The 25,152-nt window shown below is 37.8% G+C and overlaps 1 protein-coding gene and 1 long non-coding RNA gene across 2 annotated transcripts in view; both read left to right on the top strand.

The window, feature by feature from the left end:
• The first annotated feature begins 726 nt into the window (after positions 1 to 726).
• Positions 727 to 25,152, top strand: part of LOC101741484 (RNA-binding protein MEX3D) — a 74,792-nt gene continuing 50,366 nt past the window's right edge. Inside the window, exon 1 of the mRNA XM_004925565.5 lies at positions 727 to 1,404. Coding sequence (XP_004925622.1) covers positions 1,158 to 1,404 — 247 coding nt within the window. The 5' untranslated portion in view covers positions 727 to 1,157. The remainder of the gene's footprint in view (positions 1,405 to 25,152) is intronic.
• LOC134200845 (uncharacterized) overlaps positions 17,092 to 25,152 on the top strand; it is a 57,418-nt gene continuing 49,357 nt past the window's right edge. Inside the window, exon 1 of the long non-coding RNA XR_009975916.1 lies at positions 17,092 to 17,290. This is a non-coding gene — a long non-coding RNA (uncharacterized LOC134200845). The remainder of the gene's footprint in view (positions 17,291 to 25,152) is intronic.

Below are 25,152 nucleotides of genomic sequence, written 5' to 3'. Positions count from 1 at the left end.
TGTTAAGCAGAGTACTATTTATCATTTTTAAAAAAAACCTGAAAAGAGTAAAGTTTTTCAATAACTAAACTAATAAATAAAGAAATAAGTACAGTTAGTCGAGCCGGGTACTGAAAGACTACAAAGCTGTTTTGACGTTTAGAAAGAAGAAAAAACACAATACATATTTCCAAATTTTTAAAATTGGTAACCCTCTAGAGCGTCCCTCATCAATAACTATTATCCAAAAAAAAAGGGAAATAGTAGTAAATTTAAAATACAACTTTTTCAACATACAATCAATTCGAAAGCTCGATTTAACGACAAACTTAAATGAAAATAAACTTGAAGCTCTCTTTAATTATAACCTTTCTTTTTGTTTTAATTAGGTGATAATTGATTGACGCGGGGCACGACTCTGTGTTCGCGGTAACACGTCGGCTTTTGTTTTATAATGGTGATTACGTTCGGTTCACGCCGCGATGGTGAACTCCTTAACGTACATACACGAAACTTTAGTGAGGCCTCTGCAAGTGTAACCTTTTATAACGTACGCTAGATTTGGTTCGTATTTTAAATACGCTTTTTTTAAATATAATAATTGTTAGTGGCACGGTTTTTTTGTAATACCTACTATTGTCAGAATTGCTAATTTTAAAATTATCCAATTTGATTGGTTATATTTTATTATAATTTAAGCAACGACTAAGCGAATTTAATGCTGTGTAAGACAGTAAAGGACTGTACATAAGAAACAGTGGCGAGTTAGACGTGAATTAGTTATCTGAGCTTATAGTACTTGAATGTGTTTGTTTATCAATAAATCATGTTTTTAGTGTTATCACCGGCGAGCGAGCTCTGCCGTAAAACGTGAGCCCGAAATAATTAGGTGGTAGTTGTGTGATGGTGGCGCAGGGCGGGCGGAAGCTGCGGGCCGCATCCCAGCCGGGTGCATCGCCCCGCGCCCCGCGCCCCGCGCCGCGACCACGCACAGCGCCTGCGCCCGCCGGCCGGCGACTCAGTTCCTCAGCGCGCTGCGACGCGAACACACGCGCCCTACATGAACAAACGCGCACCTTAAAACGATCGAACGCACCCCGTCTATTATTTTTTTATTCAGTACCAGTGACCGAGAGGGAAACCTCTCCTTAATCGACAAAATAGCTTCCCAAGTGGAAATGCCGACGAGCCTCTTCGGCGAATTAGGCGGCGGAGGCGGGCTGGTGGAAGACCAGCGCGCGTTCAAGCTGGCTCTGGAGCTGAGCATGCTGAGCCTGGGCGACAACTTGCCGGCGAGCAACCCGCTGGGGAGCCCGCTCGGGTTCGCGCCTCCTCCGGACGACCGGACCAAGAAGTCGCAGAACATGACGGAGTGCGTGCCGGTGCCATCCTCCGAGCACGTCGCCGAGATCGTCGGACGACAAGGTACGCGAGCCCTCGAACAGCTGAGAGGTCGGACGTTAGCAGCGCCACCCTTATGTAAGGGCGCACGTGCCACGCCGGTTTTAGGTTATGTTCGATCAGATCCAGAACCGGCGACTAATGCTGGTCGCAGCCGCGTCTACCGCGCGTTGTTTTTGTTTGTTTACCCTCGACATTCAGCGGGCAGCGGCGTGTGGCCCGCCGTAGTGGCGCGTAGTACCTCTGTAGATACCGCCGTAGACTCGTAGACACATCAATATCTGTACTTTGCACGAATCCATATTTTTGCTAAAGCCCCAAGTATTCAGTAGACAGGTCACGACCCCTCGATGTTGTGTTTTAAACATCTGAACTTGTTAAGTAAACACGTAGGTGGCGTCCTTTTATCATTGAGTTTTCTCCGTATTTTTTTTTATATTCACCTTCGATCGCATTATATTTGTTCGTGCCGAAATTTCGCATTATTCTCGAATCTTATCTACCTCTTAATAATAAAATACAATTTTACTCAAATACTTTAATAATTAAACCTTGAATTAATCAAAAGAACCTATTCTGATTCACATCTAATCACCTTAACGATTTTTATCGTCCCATTATTTTCTTATCCCTAAAAAAAAGGCAATTCGAAACCAACGAAATTCGTTAAAATCTCACAAAACATACGAAACTATAATCAAAATCAGATTACCTTCGCATTTTACAAAATTTCTAATTTCCCGCCACAAAAGGTTCTTTTCAAAAAGCATCCTAATTAAAAGGTACGGGACTCGGGAAAAAAACCTTACCTTAAGGGATGATTTTTTCTAAAGGACAAGGGCAAAAAAACACCGACAAAGCGACTTCGCGGCAGACAGATATCACCGACTAATTTCTCAAAAGTGTGTCGGTTCTGCGACGGGGATCTATTATGGATACTTAGGTTTAAAATCTCGAGATCTCGTGGCGAATAAGAAATGCAGGTAGAAACGAAATATTTGTAACGGGCAGGCGTGAAGCATTCCGCAGAAACTATTTAAATAGTGTTTTCAAACTTTAACAGAACCAGAATATATTGTCTCATATATTCATATTAAATTAAGAATAAATATAAAAGTATTTGAAGTGGATTTTTAACGTATATACATTATGTTTTACTATTTTATTTAGGATTAACAATCACAGCGAGACAGTATTTATTACCTTTCAAGTGGAATCTAACAAAAAACTCAAATATAATGATATAACTATATAACAGACAGTAAGATAATATGTAAAACCAAAATTTATGTGACGATTCATTCGAACACTCCTATTTAATAACACAACAAACATACAGACAATACATACAGACCCGTACGTATTGAATAGATGATATGTATTTAAATAGACCGCTTCGGAAATTAAGGAATGTGCGTACGAGATCACTGAACTTAAGATAGACATGGAGACGGTAGTTTGCACAATACACAAAATGTAAAGTATTCCAAACGTCAGTAGTAAGAAAATAACAATAACAAAAGCGAGATTGAACCGAAAAAGTAATTTTAATTGAGTATCTTACTGGTGGTAGGACCTCTTGTGAGTCCGTACGGGTAGGTACCACCACCCTGCTTATTTCTGCCGTGAAGCAGTAATGCGTTTCGGTTTGAAGGGTGGGGCAGCCGTTCTAACTATATTTGAGACCTTAGAACTTATCTCAAGGTGGGTAGCGCATTTACGTTGTAGATATCTATGGGCTCCAGTAACCACTTAACACCAGTTGGGCTGTGAGCTCGTCCATCCATCTGAGCAATAAAAAAAACTTTACTTTTTAATAACTATAAATCTCTGTGCGCATATCTATAACTCACTACTTCTGGTAGGACGTATTGTCTCGCTAGGATAAATGTCACTGTACTACCTAATAAACGTTACACTCAACGACTTCAGGCTAGAATTTTCTCCTGTGTTACGTGTCTCCACATTCCATTAAATAAAATATTCAGATTCTATAGAGACTGGCTCCGATCGGGAATTGAAGCCGGATCTCCTGGTCAAAGGTTTATTATTTTAATGACGGATGAGCTTAAAACGATCGCCTAAAACGTCATATTAATGTACCACTAGATTCACAGACTGAAGCGTTCAGTAATATAAATAATGTAATTTAAACACCTATGTTTAAGTAATATCACCTTCACACTACACCTACCAAGCTTCATCTCTGCACTCCCCTAAGGTAGACTGTTAGAGAATGCCTATGGCATTAAGTCCGCCTTTATACTTTCTAGTATATGAAGTTATAAACAAATAAATAAATTTGATACAGTTATCACAATAAAGTCGCATACGACGCCAATCAAACGTTTTATCGCTCAATTATCCTTTATTTTAATTAAAAATCTCAATAAGAACGCGATTTCTTTAATCCTTATTAGTCCTCGTAATATTAAAATTTGAACGCTCATACATATTCATTTTAGTATTCACGAAATGTTTATCCGCAAAAATAAGGTAAAAAACAAAACAAAATGTTCAATCTTTTTGATACAGTTTTGGCACTGACATGTTTACGAGAAAATATATAGTATTTATGGCAAATATCTTATGAATTTTCTAGAACTTTAAAATTTATACCAAGTAAGGACCTCTTGTGGAGGAGTTTGGTAGGACCTCTTGTGAGTCCGCACGGGTAGGTACCACCACCCTGCCTATTTCTGCCGTGAAGCAGTAATGCGTTTTGGTTTGAAGGGTGCGTCAGCCGTTGTAACTATACTTGAGACCTTAGAACTTATATCTCAAGTTGGGTGGCGCATTTACATTGTGGATGTCCATGGGCTCCAGTAACCACTTAACACCAGGTGGGCTGCGAGCTCGCCCACCCATCTAAGCAATAAATAAATAAAAATATATAATAAAATGGAATTATATAAACAATAATACAGATATGTAATAGAACAGATTATTAAAACTCACACATACATACATATACAGTAAGAAAACTCATAAGAAATCGTTTAATACATTTGAAAGTTTGCTATTGCTGGTGATCGGTGAGGCAGCGACAAGGATAAGGACGTCAATATCCACGTAATATTATTCGTAGTCATGTTCAATGCTTAAAATCGATTGAAAATTCAAATTGGCCCTTAAAATGATGTAATACTTTTGTAATGGTGATAGGGCGTTTCGTGAAATGGAGTTACGGCTTCTAGAACATTCATAACAATGAAATTTAACTTCGATCTCGTGTCGATGTGGGTAGCGGATATTCGACCAGCGTTCTTCGGACTCCGGTATCTGATTAACGTGAGGCCGTGAGCGTGTGTTGATCAAAAACAATAAAAATAAAAATAGACCGCAATAAAAATAATACAGAAGGTTCAACTATATTGAGGTATCATAATGGGATGTTAGGAGTTCGCGCGTCGTTTTTTTTTTGAATACCTTTTATTATTATAGGTACTTCGGAGGTAGATTTTAACTTGCTATCTTCAACGTACGCAAAGCATGACTGTTTCGCGGCAGAAGTAGGCACACAAGTGGTAACTAGTAATTAATTCTTTCTTATTTCTGCCGCAAAACATTTATTAGTATAATCTGTTTTGATGCTTCAATTAACCATATGTAACTTTGAACATCGGTCCTCTATGACAGTCCCCGAATCAGCTGTCTTACAAAATATATATTTTTCAATTCATACATGAAAGTATACATAACTTACAACAATTTCTAATTAAGTGAAACTAATTCAATAAATAACTAATTCAATCTGTTTATAATGGTTTGATACAATTAGTCTGAATGGAGCGAAAGTTCATTGTGCATCACTAAATACATTTTCAAAATACCTACAGTTCAATAAAAGCTACATAAACCCATAGACACAGCCCACTGAGTTTCTCGCTGGATCTTCTCAGTGGATCGTGTTGCCGATCCGGAGGTAGATTCTGCGAAGCACTGCTCTTGCTAGGAGAAGTCGTCCTGGCCTAACGGATAAGACGTTCGGTGCATTCGTGTTGAGCGATGCACCGATGTTCGAATCTCAGGCGGGTACCAATTTTTCTAATGAAAAAATTGAGTACGTCTCAACAAATGTTCACGATTGACTTCCACGGTGAAGGTATAACATCGTGTAATAAAAATGAAACCCGCAAAATTATAATTTGCGTAATTAGTGGTGGTAGGACCTCTTGTGAGTCCGCGCGGGTGGGTACCACCGCCCTGCCTATTTCTGCCGTGAAGCAGTAATGCGTTTCGGTTTGAAGTGTGGGACAGCCGTTGTAACTTTACTGAGACCTTAGAACTTGTGTCTCAAGGTGGGTGGCGCATTTACGTTGTGGATGTCTATGGGCTCCAGTAACCACTTAACACCAGGTGGGCTGTGAGCTCGTCCAACCATCTAGCAATAAAAAAATAAAAAAATAGGACCAGTGTTAGCAACACTTCGGTTTGAGCCCCGTGAGCTCACCTACACGTTAGGGTAAAGCTGAAATAGCCTCTCAAGGCTAACAGCATAGGTAGGAAAAAAAAGCTACATAAGTTAAATTTTGTTTCGTGTATACCTGAATACGTAACTGTTAAAGAATGAATCGTTGAAGTAGGTCGCTAAATTTTGGCATATTCGAAAGTCATTCATTGTAATTCACAATACGTGTATATTACTTATACAATAGATTTCGTGTTTAAGTTTTTAGGCTCTCGAATTTCAATATCCTTTACCATACATATGTACACATTAAAAAGAATCGGCCAACTGTCATAAGTAGTTGTTTTTTTTTTTTTCGTTTTAAAACTTTTCTTTCTTTAAATGTACCTTTGCGGACATACAGCCAGTATTTATTTTTTTATGCGTCTGTGGATCCAGATTGGAACCCGCCAATTTTTTGCCGGCCAGTAACTCAATACGTGCTTATTCAGTTGAAAAATATTCCCTTTTGCCATGCATCTTTGAAGCTCCATTATTTTGAACTTAATAAAAGCTTTACCTTTAAGTTCAGGCTCTATTCAAGTTTTTTTAGTTTATTTTATATCTGCGTTTCATAGTTGGGTATTCTGTTCCATTCAAACGGCGATTTGCCGTGCTGTCTTTTGATGGCGCTATTTACCCTTGAGACGAACATAAAAAAAAAGAAAACGGTTTGTATTTTAATGATCAATTAATACTTTTTGCTGTTGGTAGATAGGCAGATAGTGAAACTGCTTACTTAGAGCTAAGAGATTTCTGGAGCCAATAGATATCGTAACGTGAATGACACCACCCAACAAGAAACATCTGCTCTGCTGCCTGCTACCCACGAAATCGGAACCTGTGACTGTTTAAAGCTATAAATAGAAATGTATAGGATTCCAATACGTCAAAGAACAAGTTTAAAATTACGATAGTTTCTTAATAATATGTACTAGTGGTCTCCCGGTAGTCGAAATTCGACTATAATTAATTGAAATTATAAGTTTGTACATTATTCTAATTAATCTATTCTCAATTTGACCACAGACTTTAAGCAATAAGGAAAGTTTGACAATAAACAAATAAATAGTATGCATGCGTGTGTGTGTCAAATACATGGTAGTGTGTGTAATGTATTTTTTATGGATAATTAAAAAAAAAAATTAGCATTCTGCACTCCTTCTCTATATTCTCTATAAGTGTGGGAAATTTCATACTCCTCCGTCGGCGCAGTTTTTGTAAAAAGAGCTACAAAGTTTTTGTTTCACGTATTAATATATAGATACGTACCTAAAAACGTTCTATTTAACTTATTTTAGGATAAAAAGAATCGAAGCGAGTCCTAAGTTTTTAGTAAATTGGCAAGACCATTCGGCACGTTTTCACCCGAAGCAACCCAGAATCTGTACACGATTTATTTATAATGTAAACCTTTAGCTAACAAACAAAAGAATACTAAAATAGATTTCCACGGATGAATATTTAGCAATAGCATTGTTGATTCCAGTCGAAGTCTGATACGACCTTTTTCTATTCGCGCTCCATATGATCTGAATGCTTAATAATACGTGTTTGAATATTGCTTGTCAAATAAATTGTTTTCATATTTTGAACTTTATTCAATTGGGATAGAGTTACGAATAATAGCTATAGTTTAATGAAAGCGATCTATCTATATGTCAGTAGGTCATGATGGTGAATTTCGGGAATTAACTTAATATGCATATGTTTTTTAAACTATTGCATTTACTACTCTCCGGTATGACTTTTGTGATAAACTTCGATCTGTTGAACATTGGATGCGAACAACTGTACAAAGTTTATTTACAATTGGATAAATAGTTCAGAAACGAATAGAGGACAAACAAACACAAAAGATAAATTTGATTGATTGATTTGATTGATTTTCGTGTATATAGATATTTTTATTAAAATAATAACATTTTTTTTATATGATAAATATGTCTTGTGTGTTACTCCAGGTTACAAACCATTGCTGTGTGAAATTTTACTCAAATCGCTCAGATATTTTTGTGTGATTAAGTAACACATATCTGCACATACAAATTTTCACGCTTGTATTTATTATTAGTAGAGAGATGTCGGCGTGCACGCTTCGAAGATTCCTTCGTCTATTGTGTTCATCGCAGACCCGAGATGCTATAACACCAAAAGGAGGTTGTTTAAAATTCTTGAGTTCACGTTAGCACAGTGACGTCACGTCCGGCCGTAGACTCGTGTCGACTGCCGATAACCGAAGTCGATCTGCGTCTCCTGTCGGTGCCTTTGTACCACTGACTTGTGCAATACATAAAATCGCGAAGTAGAATCACTTCGGTCTTGTGACTACTACACTATTGGTTCAATTCCCGGTATGGGTCGGTATGTGGGCTATTGGATATTAGATGTCTGAGTGTATTGCCTGGATATACAAGTTCATGAGCGGTTGTGACAGTTCAACATCGGGTGGCCCGTATGCTCGTCAATTATCTATAAGTAGATAACGTGAATATGAGGATGTTTGTACATATATTTAAATACGACCACACCGGGGAATTGTCTTCTAAACAAAACGTTTGTATGTTTGTTTGTTACCTGCATTCCTGGACCTTTCATCAGATTGTGACTAAAGTTAGTGCCGTTGTTGGCATTCTAGAGAGAGAAGAAATCTGTGCTTCGTATAGTTAGCGAACACTATTCTTTTTGAGCATAGAGGTAATGAGAGAATTTGCACAAATATCTGTACAGTCTTCTAGTTATGTTTGTAAATAAAAAAGCTTTAGCTCACTCAGTGCTAAGTGATTACGGGAGCCCGTAGACATCAACAACGTAAATGCCATTCACCTGGAAACTGAGTTATAAGTCTCAGTTTTAAAGCACGATGGCTGCTCTAACCTTGAAACACATTACTGTTTCGCGGCAGAACTAGACAGGGTAGTCAAACCCACCCGTGCGGACTCATAAGACTAAAAAAAACGGTCACTTACTTAATAATAAGTACATTTACAGGCAATTACAATAGAGGGTGTCTCTGATTGCCCTATATTCCCACACGTCGTCCGTTCGTTGTATCAGCTGTAACTGGTTTTTATATAAATATTCGAGACAAGACGAGTCCGCCGTGCTCATACAGAGACCACATCGAGCCACGACCGTGAACCTCAAAGTAACAAATTCGTTATGTAATTTATCTGTTACACCAATTTCAATAACGCGGCTATGACTTTGTCGATAGACGCTTTATTGGGCATGTCGACTCGTGCTTCGTCGGTAGGGCTCTAATGGCCCCGAGAATTCGGTAATTGTAATTGGTAAGTTGTACATCAGAAACGGTCGGCGCGCTAACAATGTCCAGAGCGTTAGTGTTCCCGGGGCCTTTGGGTAAGTTATTCATCCCCGTCATAGAGAGCCGGTTCTGTGACGAGTCGGACCGGTTCGCATCAATGACTTCCAACCCCTCCACCGGCCTCGCTCCTCAACACTTCATACTTGTAATCTCACAGGACAATAACTCTCGATTTTAATGTTACCGAACCGTTTCCACTTCTATTATGGACGTTAAAAAAATCGGGCTACGTTTTGTTTGGAATACTGTGGGAATGTTGGACAAGTAATAGTTTGTTTTCGTTTTTTATTAAACCGAATACTCACCGACACGTCTTTTGAGTAGTTAATCATTTCTACAAAAAAAGAATACTGCGCGAACAGAATGTACTAGGATCGAAGAAACGAACAGGCGGTGAATAGTCGAGTCAGATTCGCAATGTAGCTCGGCGTACGTTCCGGTCGACGCCACCGCAGTCAGGGTCAAGGCTTCGGCTCCTGCATATTGCTGCGCGCCTGGTAGACGTGTGCGAAACGATCAATGCATTGCTCTATTGCACTGACCGGAAACTGAAACCGAAACTATTTATTGATTTCTCACGACTTCGCTTTCTTTTTACATTTTTAGTTTTCAATTAATACACACAAAATTATCGTTTCATATTTGATAGTTACTTAAAAAACACTTATGCTCCTTAAGCCCATGCACAGACCAAACAAAATACCAATAAATGTCAAAAATGGGACCATTAGTTTTGAACAATCGCTAAATTGGTTGTTAACTGTGGGCCGGCCGCTATTACTTTAACAAGATTACACAAATCTCCTATTCGTTGACAATTTTTGAATGAAACTACTCCGCTCGGAAAAAATAAACGGGCATGTGTCCCGTCGACGCGGAGACGTCCCGAAATTCCAGTGCTCCGTTTTTTGTGTAACTTGACAGATGCATTCTGGGACGCCGCTAACCGCATCTTGCGTCCTTATCGCGCCTCGAAATGAGATCTTCGGCCGTACCAGTCGTTCCTACTACGACAGTTTGAAGATTTATTTTAGGTTCGTTTCCCGTCCTTTTCGCTCAGCGTGGCGCCATCGCCTCAGTAAGAAGGAAGCTCTCCCGACCCACTGTTTGTATAGGGCCCTATGCTGGCAGCCCTGCATTCTTGTACAAGGCTACTTATTGTTAGTGAACTCGCGGCCGACAACAAATCGTTCTCGATCATCATAACGAACGCGAAAGAGTAGCGTGACGTCAGAGTGCGTCGGCACCCCCACGTCTGCGAAACTTAGGGACCCTAATGAATGACTTCCTAATTGCCGCGGCAGCACGAATAAGCCGTAATCCGGCGCGAACACTGCTTCATATAATTATAGACCTTGAGTCGTGCTATTTCTGAGTTCGGAATCGATTGTCATGATTTTACGTCGTGTACTCGTTGGGTACGATCGAATTGAGATTACTCAGAAGCTGTTGTTTGAAATGTGCTCTTAATTCGAGCGTAGTTGGTTCAAGTCGCGCTCCTGCTGTAACTAGTGTTGTAATCTCGGTATGCAGTTTCAGCGCGCAAACTCCAGACTCCGCGCTAATGTTGACAACAATCCATCTCGCGCTGTCAGCCAACACCGCAGATCAGCTTCACTCCATTTCGATTTATTTCTGTGAAAGGCCGGTAATGGTCGCGGCAGACTTCCATTACTCAGTCTTCTGGGAGCTCATCGGCTAAGTTCTAAATCGAGATTAATCGCGGCACACTGGCTCCACACGTAACCGTGAAACAGCGAGTTAATGACAAGATAAAACGTGAACTATTGGATGTCGAAGACCTGGGAACAGCAGATGTGCGAATATCGCTTATTTCGTGAACAAAAAAAATGTTCCGTTCCATCTTAGTAACAAGCCATGTGTTCTATTCATACATTAACTAAATCGCGTCAGAGGTCGCAAACATATTAATTTATCTACAAAACGCGAGAATATATAAACTTATTCACATAAATAATTTAGACTTCTCTTTCGACCAGAAATTTCATATTCATATGACCCTTTAAAACATAATTATTTTTTTATTCTACTACGCAGTAGGCAAGCGGACTATCTGCTAGTAAACAAAACTTAGCGCGCCAACTCAAATTACTGTAATAAAAATTATAGTCGAACGGTGACTATTACACTACAAATTTAGGGTATCTCAACTCCCAAACATTGTCGTTTGTATCAACCGACACATATAAATGTGTTGGCTCATAACTAACCATATCTCTGATGCACTAACATCGTCCAACTACCGCACACATTTGTACAGACGGCGACAAAATTACGAAAAAAAAAACCATATAATACGTTTATACGTAAATAAAATAAAATCCATTCATAACGCGTAATATTCAAGGTTTGAATAATTAAAATTAATGTTTGTATAAATTTTTTTGTACGCGACTGTACGCCCGTCTTCACACACCTGCCTAGCACCCGGCGCGGCCTCAACCGCCTCACAAATTTATTGATAGTCTTGTAATTGTACTTTTAACTTATCTGTCTAACGACAATTCTATAACGGTTACTTAAATGTACCTATGGAGAACCGGCACAAAGACGATTAAACAACTCGCACTATTTTATTTATCTAACATAATGCACAAGAGTACAGTAGCGGACTTATCCCTAAGACATTCTTTACCAGTCAATCAAAGAGTAGACGTATTTTTTTATTGAAAAATATATATGCAAATACCAAAAACACAGCATAACACAGCACATATTAAATATCATAGATTAAACATACAATGTATTGTTGGTAGTATTGCTTGGGTATTCGCAGAGTCTGGACCAAATTAATACAGCGACTTTTCAGAAACATTTCACATCAACAGCCACCTAGTTGAAAATAAACAACACATTGTTTTGTAAATATACAATTCTTATTTTGATTTAAATCAAAAAAAATAGTATACCCATTTTTTATATATAATTTCATGCCAAGAGGTATTATTTTGAAAGCGCGCGTCAATAATTGTCCGCCATTATAGAATAAGCCAAACCATAGTCAAACAAACGGCTTGATGTATTAGTACAGCATTCTGCTTCATTAGTAAATGAAAAAAAAACAAAAAATTGCGCAGGCGCTGTGCGATCTAAATGCCAATGTTCTTCGTGGCATGCACACATGTACTATTGCAGCTTGTATGGAACTCACATGCAAATGTATTAATTGGTAAACAATAATTTAAAAGCTAACTTTATGTCAATTCGTTTTCAAAATATTTTCGCTTTTACTGCACACAAAGTAGTTCTATATTTGGAATATAGAGTTGAGAGGCTTAAAGGTAGGTAGGTGTACTATGAGCCCACACGAGTAGGTACCACAAACCTGTAGCTATTTCTGCCGCGAAGAGGTCATGAGTTCGGAGTATGGAATAGTGATTACATAATACAATTGAGACTGCATTATTCAAGGTAGCGGCATTTATGTTATGGTGCTTTTAGGGCTCTGGTAATCACTTAACACCAATTAGACCGTGAGCACGTACATACATTAGCTTTGCAATAAGAAAGTTCACCCAGAAAGGAAATTGCTGGTGGAATTTTGAGCTACATAATGTTTAAGCAACCCTCGGATTTTGTACAAAAAAGAGTATTAATTTTAAAGTCAGACAGCCGAGAAGACAAACTGAAGCAGATAAATCTTAACATTTTAACTTCAATTACTTATTCGAAAAAAAAAAACAGTACACTTATCTTGTCGAATGAAGATGAATAAAGAAAAGAGATGAAAAAATCGTTGTAACAAACATTTGTAATAAACTAAGTAAATTTCATTAAATAAAGTTATAAAAAATAGTTTCAATTTAAAATTATTGCAGCCAAGAACCGTGCAATGTTTTGGTCAAATGCCAGACCTCTAAGGTTTATTTAAAAAAAAAACAATTTACAAATAGAAACAGTAACATTGTTTTTCATGCAACTTTCAATTTTAGAAGAAAATGCTATTGTTTTTGCGCGCCATTTTGTTTTTTTATTGTGCATTAGTGTAGGTATATAATATAATCTATAGTTCTTTTTACAAACGGAATAACATATTCAACAATGGCCGTTTTTTCCATTTCACTCAAATAATACTTACGTCATAAAAACTGTTTCATCGTTCATCAGTTTGCTAGCAGTGTTATAATAGTAGGAGTTTGGTAAAAAAAAAACATTTGTTCCACATCGATCCAAGTTAACCACATCTTGTTGTAATAAAAATACATTTGACAGTCGATTGCGTTTTAGTGTCGCATTAAAAAACAACGCGGGCTTATTATCGTTCACAATAGCAGCTGTCATTGCTTACATTTCGTTTTAAAATAAAAAGTAAACGAAATAAAGTTACAAGAATGTTAAATGAAGCCACTTAGGATCGTGTTGAAGTTTCAACAGAGATCCAGATATATATGAAAACGGATTCACAAAAGACAGCTTTATTTAAAAAGTTAATTGCTTGTTACGTCACTTATACTCTTAATGGTTTGATTTTAAGACTAGAATAACATAAATTATATGGGTTCTTGTGGATCTCTATTATCGCAGAACATTGACAGTGCCAGGGACTTAGTCAAGCCGATCTCATAATAAACAAACGGAATCGCACACTATTACGAAAGCGTTACCTAATTAATCATAAAATCGTGATCATTTCGTAGTACACAGTACACATGGGTCTGTCCTCTTCAAATATGTCATTACAATCGTTGACAACTACAATATTTTCATAACTATATTTTTATGTGGTGCCTCATCATTAAGGTACGATTGAAATAAAGTATTGGTTCAAGGTGCCGAGTGAATAAACTTATTAAGTATCCCCTCGCATATCGCAAGTCGCTTCGGCTGTTGTAAAGACGCGTCGCGCGAACAATGCCAAGGGACTCGAGTCTCGCCGACTCAATGAAACTTTATTAACGGGGCAACGAATAAGCATGTCTTTATGAACCGACAAACATTGACAGCTGTGCTTTCCGTTTCCCGACGTAACGTGCGCGGCGTGTGAGCAACCGCCAACGGTCGCGCGCTCGCTTCACGTACTCCCGATTAAACCATTAATTTATTAACTCCGATGTTGTTATGTTCGCCTGGTACTCGTTTGGGAATTAATTACATTTAATCATAATTTGCGTCTTAATGCAAATATGTAAATTAATTATTATTAAATAAATAATGTTTGAAGTTTTATATTGTCTACTAACTACACTAATGTGATAAAGTAAAATTTGATTGTGTATGAGACTCCGTTTAGAAACTTCTAGACTGTTTCTGATATTTTTTACCCAAATAAATTTATTCTTCATGAAAACAACAAAGGCTAAATTTAAGCTTTCGATAAGAAATGAAACTATAGATACAAAGACGATAGATAAACTTTACGCTGACGAGACCACAGCTGTAAAGGTGTAGGACCAATACATAGAGACTATAAAATGGAATTTTGCCTCCATTTTTAGACAGGGGGCCACGTTCTTAGTTGCATTGAAGCGATTGCTACCCTTCAAAGAAATCAAATACCGCCTACACATAGGATTCCTTCATGTAAGCATGATAAGGAAGTAAAAAAATAGCTCGATGATACCAGGATTGCATACCCGTATTGACCGATAAATAGTGTTATAGACTATGATAGAATCCTCTGACTTGTTTTTTTTTTGTCAGTGAGATGTATGTTTTTGTCGGTCCGACCTTTAAGCACTAATTATAGGTCTGCGTTCCAGTGTTGTCGGAATTAGAATATTGAACGATAATTGCCAATTATGGATTATATGGAACCGTTCGGTTAATTGGTCTGATTTATGATAATTTGTTCAACAAACATGCACTTTTTACTCGCATTATGTAATTATAATAAATGATTATTTATTTAACGTTAATTGCACAAAAACTAAATGAAATGAGGACTTCCAAGGAGAGGGCTACCTTCAAATTGCACAGATCATAAAATTTAAAATGTACCCAATTTTTTTTTAACGCAACCCTCTATTTTCAGTATGTCATTTTGCTGTTTGATTATATAATCAATATCAGTATTCACTTTCAAGTGAAATATTTGAAATTTGTTCGTGTTTAACTGCTGGTAGGACCTCTTGTGAGTCCGCACGGGTAGGTACCACTGCTCTGCCTATTTCTGCCGTGAAGCAGTAAAGCGTTTCGGTTTGAAGGGTGGGGCAGCCGTTGTAACTATACTTGAGACTTTAGAACTTATATCTCAAGGTGAGTGGCGCATTTACGTTGTAGATGTCTATGGGCTCCAGTAACCACTTAACACCAGGTGGGCTGTGAGCTCGTCCACCCATCTAAGCAATAAAAAAAAGAACACTTTATTGAGTTATGATTCATGTAGTTAGTACCGAAGTAACCGGAAAGTAGCAAAACTAATGTTACTCCACTTCTCTGTACATCCGGTCATAGATTTCATCGTCACAATCCCTATTCTGTATTGAAAACTGTTCAGAAGTCTATCATTTCTCTATGGAATAAAACTGTTAAATACAGGGTGTATTTTTCAATTTTGCCGAGGAACCCAGAGGGATCTAAAACCGTACAGATTAGCGAAATTTTAACAAAGAATCCATAGTGTTCATGATAATTACAATAATATTTCGACACATCAACGTTCCTATTGAACCAAAATCAGAAAGGAATTTCTAATAGGCTTTGGCCAACACTACCATATTTATGCCTGCTTCAAAACCGCCCTGTGTAACCTTGCTTTCGTTGGAAATGTGCTATTACTGAGTATCAGTACACACAAAATCGAAAAACCGAGAAAAATTAAAGAGCATTGGTTTCTTACCAAGTACACAGATGATAATTTAAATTCAGGCATCTTTATAATAACAATATAATAATTAGGAACAAATCACGCATGGTAATCCGGCCCCAATTTAGGATTCCCTGTGACACGGGTACCAGAGACTAACAAACATACTTATAGACGTTTAAATATATACATTTATAGATAATAGACACCGAGACAAAGAGCAAACAAACTTGTTCATCACACAATGTTTGCCCGATGTGGGAATCGAACCCACGACCCTAATCAATAATAATTTACCTTGTACTTACGAAAAATAATGCGAGTCAAATTTATGAAAACCAACGTAAAATTGTAAAGCTCGGAATACATGTAAGTTTCTCTTATTATTCCAATTTGTATGCAACAATGGGACGGAATCAGTAAAAAAAAAGGTTTTACCTTATGTATGCGTTTAGCTCTGAAGCGTCACCATTCAAGTGCGTATTATGATGCACAGCCTCGACATCATTGTCTCCCGGCGGTACCCGGAATTCTCGTGAGCTATTATTGTAAAGCTCCAAAAATAATTTCACACTTTTAACAAAGCCTTGTCAAACGTAACTGTGCTTTTTGTAGTTACGGCAAAAGGGGCTTTTGCGACGCACTACCCCATTATTACATTCAGAATAATTATGACCGGTATTCTCGGAGTCGTCGTTATTTTTCGAGATATTAAATCAAACTTGTTCTAGATTAACATTGGCGCTGTTAAAACACGACAAATGATTTAGTTAACATTTTAGTGTTTATGGAAATTATTTCTACGTGAAGCATCTTGAACAAGTGTTTGTAAATAGTGCCAGTTTTATGTTTCTGTATCGAAGGTACATATTAATTAAAATATTAATACGTGAAGCAAAAACTTTGTACCCCTTTTTATGAAAATTGCGCGGACGAAGGAGTATGAAATTTCACACGCTTATAGAGAATATAGAGAATTAGTGCAGAATGTAAATGTTTTTTTTAATTATGCATAAAAAATACATTAAATCAATAAATAAAAACATTACACACACTACCATGTATTTGACACACACACTTTGCATGCAAACTTTTTGTTTATTGTCATACTTTTCTTAGGTACCTATTGCTTCTGTGGTCAAATTGAGAATAGATTAAATATGAACTTTTTGGCGGGAACGCGAGGAGTGAAGTTGTGTGATTTGTTTTATTTTGTCTACTTAGTGTTTCTTCAGGTTTAAATGTGTAATAACGGTGGTTTATTAACTGTTTAATATCTGTGAAAGTGCACAAATGTGGGAAAATGAAACAAAGCCGCTGGACGTAACTTCTCGGGATCCTCCAAAAGTCCACTCAAAAAATCTTAGTAAATGACCACCATTTTACTGACATTAAATTTTTAATCCCATTTCATTTCATTTAATTTCATCCCAGTTGATTAATGTCTCAAATTAATCATCTTCATATCATTTCACTCCATAATATCATTCCAGGTCCATAACAAGGTCATAAAATCCTTTAAAAAAAAATAGGTTAAATATTCTTTGTCTTTATTAATATTTCTCTAAAGTGTAGTCTTGGCGAAATCTGTGATTATAGAAGTATATTGACAATAGAATCATAATATTATGTACACTACTAACTTGTAATTTCAATTTTATAGTCGAATTTCGACTAGCTGGGGACCACTAGTATTAATTAAAATGTATCGTTGAGTAAAACGGAGGCTGACTGCGAATACGGTTCGATGCAGGGCCGGTTGGATTCCCGTGAAAGATGGTACCTGGCCGGTTCTACCTGCGCGATAATCAGTCCTCTGCGATTGTTGATAAATTAAAAGCGTGTTTAAACGTTTCCAATACGATTTATGGCCATCTCTGAGTTCATTATTCTCGCGTTTGGGTGTTTTATCTGCATCGCGTGGGCTCACCGGGCTGGTGCAAATGAGACGTTGCGTTTACTGTATTTACCGCACTAAGGAGGAACTTTTATTGATTATTAAAAAAAAATTAGACATTTTATTGACATCGTAACTGTCTGCCGTATGAGGGTGTCAAAAGGTATATTATTATTAGGGTTTTTAAATTATAATGACATTGTTTGTTCGTGAGAAAACACGTTTAATGTACCAGGAGAGCATGAGTCTTAAGGAGCTGCAGCTCCGTGAGTACAATGCACGTAGTGGGTGGCGAACTCTGAACGTGTAAGCCGATATTTCCCTCGTGAAAATGCATTCAATGGCGGGTGTCGAGTTCCGCGGACTGCCTGTCGACCCCCTTTGGATTTTTGTCTCACATGCCGGTACATTATTCCGCGCCGTTAATTATTGTGAACCAGTGTTTATTTTTCTTTTTTTTTTGGATTTTGCATTTGCCACCTGACCACGGCTGTTATTACAAGTTTCGCAACTGACCAGCGCATGTTCATCTTCGAATTCTTTCAAAATTGACGTCAAATTTGAATTAACAGTAATATGTTGGGTTCTCGCGAGCTATAGGCATAATTAAAATTACTTTTACAGTTCAATTTCGTGATAATTTTAAAATATTTAAATATGCAATTTCGAAAAGGGCACATCTCTGAAAATGTAAAATGTTCAGGAAATGAAAAAAAACTGATTATTTTCTAAAGCAGTGTAAAATTTAAAATATTAACTTTTGAAATATATTTTAGTGTTAATTAGCAATTGAAAATTAATTGGAATTATTATAAAATGGGTGTAGGTAAGCCTCAAAACTACATGTATATGAAAAAACGTATTTGACAAAATATGCGACATGTGCCCTTTTCGAAATTGCATATTCATTTAAAACATCGACAATAAGGTAATGGCAAAAAAAAACGCGGGATTAAACTGTAAAAATAGTTTTAATTATTTAAATTTACACTTAATTTCATGTAAACATAATAATTGTTGCACCTTGGTCTGCATATAATATTTATTAACAGTTTCGAGGGAGGAGGTAGCGTAAGTTTTCAAAGGCGAGTTATCTTTGGCGCGTCGCGCTCCACAGCCTACAGCTGGCGGAAAGGCGCCATCTGCCGCCCGTCGCCCCGGAAACGAAATTTTGTTTTGTTTCCCAGTTCGAATCAATGGCGTCCCATTCGTCTGTCTGCATTTAGTATACGAACGGAACAACCCTAACGAGCTTGCGGCATTTGTGGTTACCGCTCACAAAAAATAATTGTTACATATCTTTCATTGGATTCAATAGGATTGTTATACGTTATTAATTAGTTCGAGAATATGCGATTTAGGCGGATAATTAACAGCGTTTGTTCAAAAACGCGCGGGAAGGAACTCAACCATCGAAAATGCATTAATGATGGATGTAGGAAATAGAAGGAACATTCACACGCCGCGTCGCATCGTACGCGTTTTTGTTACGATTTGACGCACCTGCTTCCTACAGAACAAAAAGTTTGTGACCGTTTTTTATTGTCTCCAAAGTATTGGTTTGTATTCCATTAAATTGTCATCATCTTTAGGTGCATGATGGAATAAATAATGACGCATTGTAGGTAAGAGTAGATACCATAAATACATAGTTTTGTATCTATCTAATTTGCTGACATGGCGGCGCAGAAGTTAGCGCTCTTGGTTACAAGACCGAGGGTTGTGGGTTCGATTCCCCACATCGGGCAAGCATTCGTGTAATAAATAGACTCGTTTGCTCTTTGTCTATGTCAGTTACTAAATTCCAAATGATGCTTTAAATTTTATGTAAATTTAACCAAACACGTTTGGGTGTTTCGGTAATGAAGGTTTCGGTAACAGCGTCATCACTCTCCGTATATTAGAGTGGACGATTTACCATAGCACCGACCCTAAGAGGCTTCCCAGTTTTGACGAGGTAAAATCTAGTTAATTATAATACATAGTATCACACAAAATATCCGACCCAGACGTCGCCTGAAGTGTCTTGTCGGATCCACTTTCGGTGCTTTTAGGCTCTTCAAGCACCGGTCACAGTCTTCGTCGAAATAACCCATAGACACAGCTCACTTAGTTTCTCGCCGGATCTTCTCAATGGCTCGCGATTCCGATTCAGTGGTAGATTCTGCGAAGCAGGCTGGTGTTAGCGAATTCTTTTAAGTTGAGCCCGTGAGCTCACCTAATCGCGTAGCTGGAATTAGCCCCTTAGACTACTCGCAAAATAGGTAGGAAAAAAAAAGTACCAAACAAGTTTTAAGTACCAGGCTTCCATAAAACGAAAGATATGTTACCGAATGTAATGTTCAGCACACAGCTGCCGGTTGCACCTGCCGCACAGTTTTTACAATATCACGCACACAGCGCCGGTGCCACACGAAATCCGACGTGGGTCCGAGGCTGCCTTCTGTTACATTCCGGGTCGGCCTTCCCAGAAAGGTGGCTTTCGCTAACCGACCGTAAATTTCGAATAAAGAAGCATGTGTATAGATTTACGCTTGAACATCTCATTTCGTCTCTGTGTCTAAATATAAGTTTAAGTTCCATAGTATTTATATGTAAAATACGGTTAATGAGACGTGATTATTCGACTGTTTATTGTCGTGCAATATTATTGTTACGTCTCGTCGGTATCGACACGCGGCCGCCCTGTAATTTAAAATACAACTTATTGTAAAACTTCCGAAAACGGCGTAATTATTCGAATGCACCCAATCATCGGATTCTCGTAACAATGGCGCGCCGTATTCACGGCAGTAGGTACGTGTTCACGAAAAGAGGTTAAAATAAATGTTATTGCAAAACGGGGTATTACGTATTGGTGGCTAATTTTTAGGTTATACCACCGAGCAGGTAATATTGCTCCGTAGATCGACGGTCCGAATGTTGTTGTTCTGAACTTGTATATTATATGCAAGCTTATCTTGAAAATGTCGTAAGCGAGATTCAGGCGTCTGTCAAATATCTTGCGTTGTATATGCTACCCGTCACAAATATAGTTATTAAATCTTAGATTTTACAACTTCGCGCTTCCAATTGAGAAAACATCCATTGAAGCATACAAGGCATCTTTATTAGTTATTAGGTGAATTCGTAGAAATAAAATATATTTTTTTTCTTTGTAATAAAAAAAAATATAAGTTATGAACCCGGTTTCTGAACAACAAACTACAGTACGAAGATCGGAAAGCGAGAGCCGCGCGGCAACATTCCTACGTAATAACCCCGCAGACGATATTCGCATCAGACCCCGATACCAAACTAATCGAGTAACAACTAACAACATGCTTTTGTTATTGTTACATGCCAACTTTTTTCTCTGTCCTTGACGGGAGAGAGAGCTCTAGATCACGGCTCGTCTGGTATGAAGTGGATAACACCTTCAAGAATAAGTAATATATTAAGTCGCAGTATTTAATAAAAACCGGCTTGCCTGTATCCCTGGCATTCCTGTTCATGCTTTACTGAGACCTTAGAACTAAATCTCAAGATAGGTGGCGGCATTTGCGCTGTAGATGTCTATGGGCCTCGGTAATCACTTCATACTAGGTGGGTCGTGAGATCGTGTACACACCTAAGAAAGTAAAAAATAAAAAGATAGGCCGAATGATTAACTAAAACGGCAGTAAAAAGTGGTTCGCGAAACTATTGTTTTATTTAAACTAGTATTCGGTTTTCTGGGGATAACTTAGCAATAAGCAACGGCATGGCTACCTAAAGCCGACCTAAGGCTGAGTAGTTACCGTCTGCTTATCGACGTTGGCGATCCTAGGGCGCGTCATACCGCTGCCGACTACTCAAAATCCTTCAAAAGCTAGTTTACTCTCAATATCTTTTAAAAATAATTCCAACAAGACAAGAAATTCCAGAAGTTTCCATGCTTTTCCAATCCATTTGAAATCAATAATTTAAAAATGGAATGTTCTACCACATTTCACTGACTGCGTTTATATTTGGAACGTTGCTTGGAAACGCTAAAACTCTTTGTACTTTGTACGTATTGCTTGCGACTTGAAAGATATAAGCGACAACATAAATGAGACATAATTTTTCAGAACAATTGGACATTTCATTTATTTTATAGAATGCTCTTAGAAAATATTAGTTTGCTGTTGTAACATTTTATAAAATAATCGATATACCACGAATAAGTTAGAAATGTTACAGCTATGTCAATTTTCTTATAATAATCGATATTTGGAAACGATATCTCGGTAAATCTTACAAGTAATGAATTCTTATTGGAAAAATGTTGCGACTTGGAATTTTTAAATAGAAATAGAGTAATTTTCAATTTGACTGATCAATTTAAATAACGATATATTAATAATGACATATATTATTAATTGTTACTGGTAGTAGGACCTCTTGTTACTGGTGAGTCCGCATCGTTAGGTACCACCACCCCGCCTATTTCTGCCGTGAAGCTGTAATGCGTTTCGGTTTGAAAGGTGTGTCAGCCGTTGTAACTATACTCAGACCTTAGAACTTATATCTCAAGGTGGGTGGCGCATTTACGTTGTAAATGTCTATGGGCTCCAGTAACCACTTAACACCAGGTGGGTTGTGAGCTCGTCCACCTATCTAAGCAAACTAAAAAAAAAAAAAAGTAATAAAAAAAACTACCAAAATGGTAGGATTTCAATCTCAAAGTGAAGTATAAGCATATTATGTTCGTTTTCCTGGTAATTTCTGAATTCATTTATGTTTTTGATGTAGACACGTTCGTAATTAAGGGTGCGGACGTCGAAGTTAAGGGAATGGACAGCTGTCCAATAGGCGACCGACCATGAACTCATTTACCAATGTATTATTGAGCGTAAAACAATTATAATAATCTATACTGTTCTGAATCCGTCGCTGCCATGACAAAATCACATTACATACGTCTGCTTACCATCCCATATCATCTCATCTCATTTCATTTAATTTCATCCCAGTTGATTAATGTCTCAAATTAATCATCTTCATTTCATTTAATTTCTCTCCATATTATCATTTTTCATAAAAATAAGATTAAAAATTAAAATAAGACTTGACCTAAAGGTCTTAGTTACCAGGTCATAAAACCCATTAAAAAAAAGTCTGCATACCATTATTCTTCTTCTGAGTCGGTCTCTTCAATGCTGAAGTCCTTAGTTTGAAATGTTGATCACTCGATGCTCTATACTTCGCCACGTCTGACGTTACGTCTTGCTTGCCATTAACATACTAAAAAAAAAGAAAAGTTTGACCAACAATAAAGTCAAAAAGAACATGCCAATGACAAATTTAACGACTAATTAAACGACGCGGTTGACATTCATAAATCACGTATTTAATTATTCCTAAGAAACCTACCTAGTTGTATTTGGAAATAGGTAATATTAACACAGAAGCAATAAATAATTGGCTCGATATTTGTGGTATGCCCGAAAGATCATTAAAATGTGAATGGCATTTTTGCCGAAAACGAATTGTACTTTTGAAGTCGCATCACTAATCCGACAGTCGGCTGGAGTCCGTAAAGCTTCAGATTGTCCCTAAACCAATCATGGAATTATATGCTGACCGAAGGCTGACATGAGCTCTAAGTCCTGTAGCACAACGCGGCTGCTCAACCCTTCAAACTGAAACCATTACTGCTTAACGGCTGATTTCTGGACAGGGTGGTGGTACCAATCCGTGTGCGCTCGCAAGGCTCTCTCCTACCACTAATTACGCATTTTTTTCTTGTTTAATTTCCGGGATTCGAACACCGACCTAGTCACATCGCTCGTCACGAATGCACCGAGAATTCGTATCCTTTAGACAGCGAAGAATTTTGTTCAAAACAATACAAAGTTTTTAAGATATCTCTCGTAAGATCTCTTTGGTTACTATGCGATCGAAGTTACTAGAACTATTTGATGTGGCCGGCATTCCGCAAATTAATAGATTTCCTATTAAGATTCAAATTTAAAACGGCAAGTCAACGAGATCCGAGAAACATTGTCACGTTACAGATACCTAAAGTGACGTAGAAATTTATAAATAAACATTGATTAATAATCTCGTTTTTCTTTACGTTATTAAACTAATTTAATGTTTAATATTCGACCGTTGGCTCGCACGCGAAATGGACTGTTAAAACCTAATGCGACATACACGAGATCTAAAGATTAAAATAATTTCATTGAGCCTTTAAAAAAATCGTCATTAATTCACTTCTAATTGGAATATCGATTTAGAAGAAAATCGAATATGTAATCGAATGATCTGCGCCGACGTGTAACATCGGATGGTCCCAACCCTGGCGTTTTTCTGCCGAGTTTTTCTCTATGGGAACCGTCCGAGCGCGGTCCGCTCCGTCAATTCATCAAAGCCCGCCCGCTCGATGACCGATATTTTGATATTTAACAGATTATCTTAATATTATTCACGGATGACTTACTGTGCGCCGGTGGCCGTTTTTTATTCGCAAAGTTACTTGTAAGTGACTTTGTCGCGGTCGCGCTGTTATTCGCGGTGGTCCCACCACCTGTCGTATCGAACCCGGAAAGTGAAATGTCAGTATTAAGCACTCAGCTGCTCCGAAATGGTTTTCCAAAGGCTAATTTCGAAACGATATAAATTTGAATCGGTCACTATAAAATTCTTATTACCTAAAACGTAATTAAATTAACAAAGTAATCGTCCGAGACGTGTTCCGAATTTTTATTGGAACGCATCGCGTCGGTCACGTGGTCCGCATGAATTCGATCCGTCGAATTATCGTTTAAGGTCGAAGCGAGTGCAGACTGCACGTAATCAGTCGCCCGTGTTGCCAAGCTAGGGCATTCAGTTCCCAGTGCGTTGCACTCGCTCGCACAAATAAATAACTTAATGCCACCGACATTCGTTTCTTTTTGTTTCTACACAATTAAATGTGAATATTTGTCCGGGTCCGAAACTTATTATCATAAGTAGTTAATTAATTTTTAAAAAAACGAATCCCCTTTGCCGCGTTTTGTTTTCGTTTCGATGTCGCAAATGTGTAACGTTCTGCTAATTTATTTTTTGATTGCGCTACGAATGTCGTGAACGTATAACAAATGGTCGTTTTGTACTCGCACAAAAACTAGATTATAATATTTATGTTTTAAGCGTTTATTGGAGTGTCAACACACGATTCTTTGTACCAGTTTATGGCATCGTCCGTTCCGGCTGCCGGGTGACTCTAGTGACCTAAAGACGACCTATAACGAAAAATAAAGCGGCCCATTCACGGATTAAACGATAGACAACCTTGAACTATTTAAGCAGCGGGGCTCCGAGACATGGCAACACTGAGGCAC

Source organism: Bombyx mori, chromosome 21 (assembly GCF_030269925.1).
Source record: "Bombyx mori chromosome 21, ASM3026992v2".
Classification (NCBI taxonomy): Eukaryota; Metazoa; Arthropoda; class Insecta; order Lepidoptera; family Bombycidae; genus Bombyx; species Bombyx mori.
Note: the sequence above shows the minus strand (reverse complement) of the source record. Positions and strands in the feature narration are given on the sequence as shown.